At 34.3% G+C, this 6287-nt stretch overlaps 1 protein-coding gene across 1 annotated transcript; it reads left to right on the top strand.

Annotated features, from left to right (window-relative positions):
* Nucleotides 1-275: 275 nt before the first annotated feature.
* Nucleotides 276-5369, top strand: LOC105643914 (uncharacterized). Its single transcript, XM_089725045.1, has 5 exons — nt 276-883; nt 1702-1805; nt 2134-2310; nt 2752-4598; nt 5035-5369. The coding sequence occupies exons 1-5, from the start codon at nt 699-701 to the stop codon at nt 5182-5184; spliced, it is 2463 nt and encodes an 820-aa protein (XP_089581171.1). The 5' UTR covers nt 276-698; the 3' UTR covers nt 5185-5369.
* The last annotated feature ends 918 nt before the right edge of the window (nt 5370-6287 follow it).

The raw sequence follows: 6287 nt of genomic DNA, 5'->3' as shown, positions 1-6287 counted from the left end.
TGTTAATTAATATTTTCATAATTTTTATGCATTAGGTTTTGTTAATTTAATTGATTCACAAAAATACAAAAGTTCGGTGTACCAGTTAGGGTATTTTCCATTCAACAAAACAAAAACTCATTATAACAAAACGACAACAGATCAACGACTCTCTCTCCTTCCACTCCATGAATTTCATTAATGCTTAACAAAAAAGAAAAGAAATAGAAAAAAGAAAAAAGAAAAGAAAAAACAAATTCAAGTAAAATAAAAAAATACTATACATCTACCTACCATTACCAAGAGGTCAAGCCTTTTCTCTCTCTTCTCTTCTCTTCTCTTCTCTACAAACAAATTTATATACCAGTAATAAATAAAAACAATATAATAATTACATTTCCATGATCTTATCTTCTTAAAGAGGAAGACGCAAGTCTCCGCAATTCATTTCTTTTTATTTTATTTTATTTATTTTTCCATTTCCAAATTCCAGAAATTCTTGATTCCTCCTCTTGTTTTCTCTTTTTTGTATCATTTCAATCCCTTCATATTCTCATTCTTAAAATTATACATGTGGTTGATTTTTTTTTTTTGGCTGGAACAGTGCAGAATTCCTTGTTTTGGTTAATATGTCGTTGATTGAGCTGTGATTTTTGGGTTTTGATTGGGTTTTTGTATGTTTTGGGGATTTGGGTTTTGTTCAGAAATAGCTTAAATTCATGTCTCCAGCTGCTATTGAGCCGGTAATGCCGGAATCGTTATCTACAAACTCTAGGGACGCAAATCGGCGTCGTCTTATAAACCTCAGAGGAGTTCAATGGCGGATAGATCTTGGAATTCTTCCTTCTGCATCTTCTTCTATGATTGATAATCTCCGCAAAGTCGCTGCTGATTCTCGTAGAAGGTAAAGTTCTTTTTTTTTTTTTAGTTTTTATTTTCAAAAATATTATTGTTACCATTGTTTTTCTTTTTCTTTTTGTCATTTCTGCTTGTTAGATTCTGGAACCATTTTGTTAATGATATCAGAATTTTATTTTTTCTCTTTTATTGCTGTTTTCACAGCTTTTTTTTTTTTTTTTTTACTTCATTTCAGTTCAAATTAAATTTTGCTGGTTCAGGTTCTTTTTTTCATTTTTCTTTTTTTTTAAAAATTATTTTTTATATAATTGTCTTACTTGTATTTTTTTATGATGATTTTAAAGGGTTTACTGGATTCAGATAGGAATTTTGGTTCTCTCTCTCTCTCTCTCTCTCTCTCTCTGTGGGGTGGGGGCTGTTTGAGCATTTTTTTTAGTCATTAGAGCAGTTTATGTAATCAAATATAGTATCAATTGTAATCTTATCGGGGGATCTTTAAGATGTTGCCTTTGAAACTCTATCAAGTAAGACTCTTTCATGGTGCCTCATCATCATGCTTACATAAAAATATCATCAACATTCAACTCATTAAGATTGGTTTGAGTCTGTTTTTCTGTTTTGAATTCCCAACTAACTTTGGTTTTGAAAATCAATTAGCAATTAAGTTCGAAAATTTTAATTGTGTGATTATTTTGAAGATTTAGCTTTAACTGTTGATGTGTGACATTTGATGGTTTGATAATGCTCTTTTTGATTGGAATTGGGTTATTATAGACTAATTACTTCCTATTAAAGGCAACTTTTTTGTATGGAATTAGACCAAATGTCTTGTTATTCAGTGTTGCTTATCTCCTGTTTTGTCAGATATGCTTGTTTGAGAAGGCGTCTCCTGGTTGATCCACATATGCCAAAAGATGGAAGTAATTCTCCCGATCTTGCTATAGACAATCCATTATCACAAAACCCAGGTAAATATCTTTTTATTTGTGCAAAATCATATGGTTTATATTTTTCCAGTACATCTGAGTGCGGAAACTGAACTATTCCTGCAATAAAGGCGTATGCTTCTCCTCTCAGTTTGGAGTGTACTAGATTTTTGCTGATCAAGTATGGTTTAGCATTTCCTTAATGTGTTCATTTGTGGAAGTTAACTGTTATTCATGTAAGAAATAATTATGCCGATTTTAATTGCAATTTTCATTTTGGGAAGTTCTAATCTGGTCCCTTATAATTCTCTCAGAAGTGAATGGTTCAGTTAATGCTTTGTGCTGACTGTGTTGCTAATCTCAAATGCAGATAGCACCTGGGGACGCTTCTTTCGGAATGCTGAACTGGAAAAAACAGTTGACCAGGATTTATCACGTTTATATCCCGAACATGGAAACTATTTCCAGACTCCTGGCTGTCAGGGAATGTTGAGACGAATTTTGTTAATGTGGTGTCTTAGACATCCAGAGTATGGTTATAGACAAGGTAAAATTGCATTATTGATTTGAAGGCCTTCCATACTTCTTTTCTGTTAATTTACCTTTAGGTTATCTAGAATGTATATAGATTTGCCTATGGGAATCCCATTTGGGGAAAATTTCATGCTAGGAAGATTGGCCCTGAACATTATGCATTTTTTACTTACCAACTCCTTTTTTTTTTTTTTTTTTTTTTTTTTCTGGTCCTTGGGTTTTGCTAAAGTTGCATTTTTTGTTTTCAGAATTGTTATTACATTTATTTACTTGCTTCATGGAATGATCGAATTGTTGATGACTGTGGATCCATCAACTTCAGTTTTTACATTTTCCTATAACCCCCTGCTGGCTATAGCAAGATTTCTAATTGCAGAAAAGAAAAAACAAGAAAATCATGTATCGTTGTTTGAGGGAAAATTTAATATCATTCTCTTTCTGGTTTTCTTGTTAGGAATGCATGAACTTTTGGCTCCTTTATTGTATGTTCTTCATGTTGATGTGGAGCGTCTCTCTGAAGTGCGAAAACAATATGAAGACCATTTTATTGACAAATTTGATGATGTATCATTTCATGAGAATGATCTCATGTACAATTTTGATTTCAAAAAGTATTTAGATGCTATGGATGATGATATGGGTTCTCATGGTAATGCCTCCAAAATTAGGAGTCTTGATGAGCTTGATCCTGATATACAAACCATTGTGTTGCTAAGTGATGCATATGGCGCTGAAGGTGAACTGGGAATTCTCTTGTCCGAGAAATTTATGGAACATGATGCTTACTGTATGTTTGAGGCTTTGATGAATGGGTCTCATGGTGCAGTTTCCATGGCAGACTTCTTCTCTCCATCCCCTGCAGGTGGTTCTCATTCTGGGTTACCTCCTGTTATTGAAGCTTCTGCTGCATTATACCATTTGTTGTCTGTTGTTGATTCATCTTTGCACAGCCATCTTGTTGAACTTGGTGTTGAACCACAATATTTTGCACTTCGTTGGTTGCGGGTTTTATTTGGACGAGAGTTTTCGCTTGAAAACCTCTTATTAATATGGGATGAAATATTTGCAGCAGATAACAGTAAAATAGACAAAGGTGCTGACGATGATACAGGTTCTAGCTTTGGTATTTTCAGTTCACCTAGGGGCGGATTGATATCAGCTATTGCAGTTTCTATGATACTTCATTTGAGGTCTTCGCTGCTCGCCACTGAGAATGCTACTACCTGTCTCCAGAGACTCTTGAATTTTCCAGAGAATATGGATCTGAGGAAACTTCTAGACAAGGCAAAGTCTTTACAGGCTCTTGCATTAGGTGATAGTATCTCATCCATTTCTCCTATTTGTGGGATTTATAACTATAGTAAATCAATGGCAAAGGGAGGTCATACTATTTCATCTGGTTCTACTTCTCCAAAAACCCCTCTAAGCATGGTGCCTGACAGCTATTGGGAAGAGAAGTGGAGAGTTTTGCACAAAGCGGAAGAACTCAGGCATTCTAGTTCAGTAAAACAAAACCCAACCCCGAGAAAAGGGTGGTCTGAAAAAGTAAGATCAACTCTATCTAGAGTAGAATCTGATCCATCTCCGGTGAAACTTTGGTGTGGACAGGACCATAAGCCATCTGTTAGGCGCCGTTTGCTTGAAGATTTATCGCGTGAACTTGGCTGTGATGAAGATACTGAGAAAGTAGGCTGCAATGACGTTTTAGACCAGAAGGACATCATCCGTGCAGATGCTGAGGATCAAAATGGTGTTTCTAAGGACTTTAGTTGCGCAGCTGAGGAGAGATGTCCGAGTGGAAATGCTGGCAGTGATGAAAATTCCTCTGTATTTTCAGACCCATCTAGTCCTCTTAGTGGTGCTAACAATCATGAAAACGACTCAGAGAAAAGTAGTGTTGCCTCTAATTTGTCTGTTGATGAAACTGATGAACATCCTGAGGAAGGTGCAATTGTTCCTCCTGTTTCCCATCTCCCAAATGATGCTCCTTTAAATTCTGGGGGCAACAATGATGTGACTGGAAAACCAGTGACAGCTCCAAAGGAGCGGAAGCTTCTTTCAGGTAAATTCCAATGGTTTTGGAAGTTTGGACGGAGTAATGTTGGTGAGGAGACATCTGAAAAGGGAAGTGGGGCACTTGAGGCTGCATCTGCCAATGATACTGGCAGTCAGTGCTGTACTGTAAGCTCTTCTTTTGATGAATCATGCAATTCTTATACAAGTGGAAAAGGAGATGCTGTGGATCAGAATGTAATGGGTACTTTGCGGAATCTTGGCCACTCTATGCTAGAACATATTCAGGTAACTTTTGTTGCTTTGTAATTGTCTTCCTTGATGTTTCAAGTATAAGTGCCTCTCAAGGGCATACTTACTGGTGAAATTCATTAGTATATGAAAATCAAGGGAGATATAATTCTTGGTCGAGAAAATATTGCATGAGACTTTAAATATTTAAAACCCTTACTATAATTGAACTGTTTGATTTCTGGCTGGTAACCTTCATTTATGATAACCCAATGAAAGTTGTTGGGCAGCTAATAGGAGTTACTATGCTGGTCTACATATTGTTTATTTTCATTGACCATGCTCAACTTATATCAATAGAATTCTTGGAGTTCTCGATGTTTCTCCAGCATTTTAACATCTAATGATGGGCGCTTCGGATTTTTCATTGTGCATATTTTTTTTTCCTATGGTATTAGCCATGCTGACTCTTTAATAACCATTTGGCTTACAGGCAGTAGAATCTGTTTTCCAGCAAGATAGAGGTCAGGTGGGATCACTGGAAAATTTCTCCAAAAATGTTCTAGTTGGCAAAGGGCAAGTTACAGCTATGACCGCTCTTAAAGAGCTTCGTAAAATCAGCAATCTTCTATCTGAGATGTGAGTTGCACTTTAATTATATATACCTGTATATAGTTTTGTAATTACTATTCTTTTAGTGAAAAATAAAGTGAGTCTGCGTTCTTTATTACATTCTTATTGAAATATCCATATTTTTGCGGGAGATACTTAAAATGTAAATACGATTTTTTATCATGATGTTATCATTGAATCCCTTGCAATGCTTTAGTTTTCGCTGTTCGCACTGTCTTTTCATTATTGCTTTTCAGAAATTTAAGTTGCAGAGTGCAAACTTGTAGAACGCGAGATTTATTTGTAATCACAAGTTTCTGTTATGACCTTAATACCGAACAGCCCTCCATGCTAGATTTGGAAGAATTCTATGTTGACGTGTGATGTAAGAATAATTCATGTTATAGAGTGAAAAAAATATGTTCTGAAGCCTTTATTTCTGTAGCTAAAGAAGCTACATACAAGTTTACTTCAGCCGAGGGCTGAGTAAACTTTGTAGCTAAAGCTCACAGAAGCCTTTCATGAGCTGCTAATGATAAATGCATGGAACTTTGTTATTGCTATAAATGGAAGGAAAAGTCAAATGATTTGCTGACAATTCATTCTCGTTCTCTTGGGAAAAAGTATAAATGAGTTAATTTAAGACTCCGTTTGTTCCATAATATATTTTGCAGAAAAATATTTTTTTACAATTCTCTATTTTTTCGGTTCGTTTTGGAAAATAAGTTAACAGAAAATATTTGTCTGGTAAAAAAAATGACTTAATGCCATCAACGGAGGAAAAACATTTTTCAAAATTTAACAAATTTATTGTAAAAAATTTATTGTAATTTTCTAAATGCATATTATTAATTTATTAGTTATCGTATTAATACTATCAATTACTATTCATCAATCACTATTCACCATTAGCTATCACGGGTTACTGGCGATTTTCATAATTTACCAATTTTTTATATTTTTTCATATTTAACAATAAATTTTTTAAAATATGAAATTATTATTATTATAAGTTAAGGCATGAATTCTTCTATCTTTAAAAAATAATTTGAACATCTTTTAATTTTAAATTTCATGAATTACAAGATCTTTTTGTTCAAAAATTTCACAAAAAGTGAAATTTTAGTACACTTC

The sequence above is a fragment of the Jatropha curcas genome, chromosome 8 (assembly GCF_041381405.1).
Source record: "Jatropha curcas cultivar XTBG-Jc1 chromosome 8, XTBG_Jcur_1.0, whole genome shotgun sequence".
NCBI lineage: Eukaryota > Viridiplantae > Streptophyta > Magnoliopsida > Malpighiales > Euphorbiaceae > Jatropha > Jatropha curcas.
The sequence above is the reverse complement of the archived record's forward strand: the minus strand, read 5'-3'. Positions and strand labels throughout refer to the sequence as shown.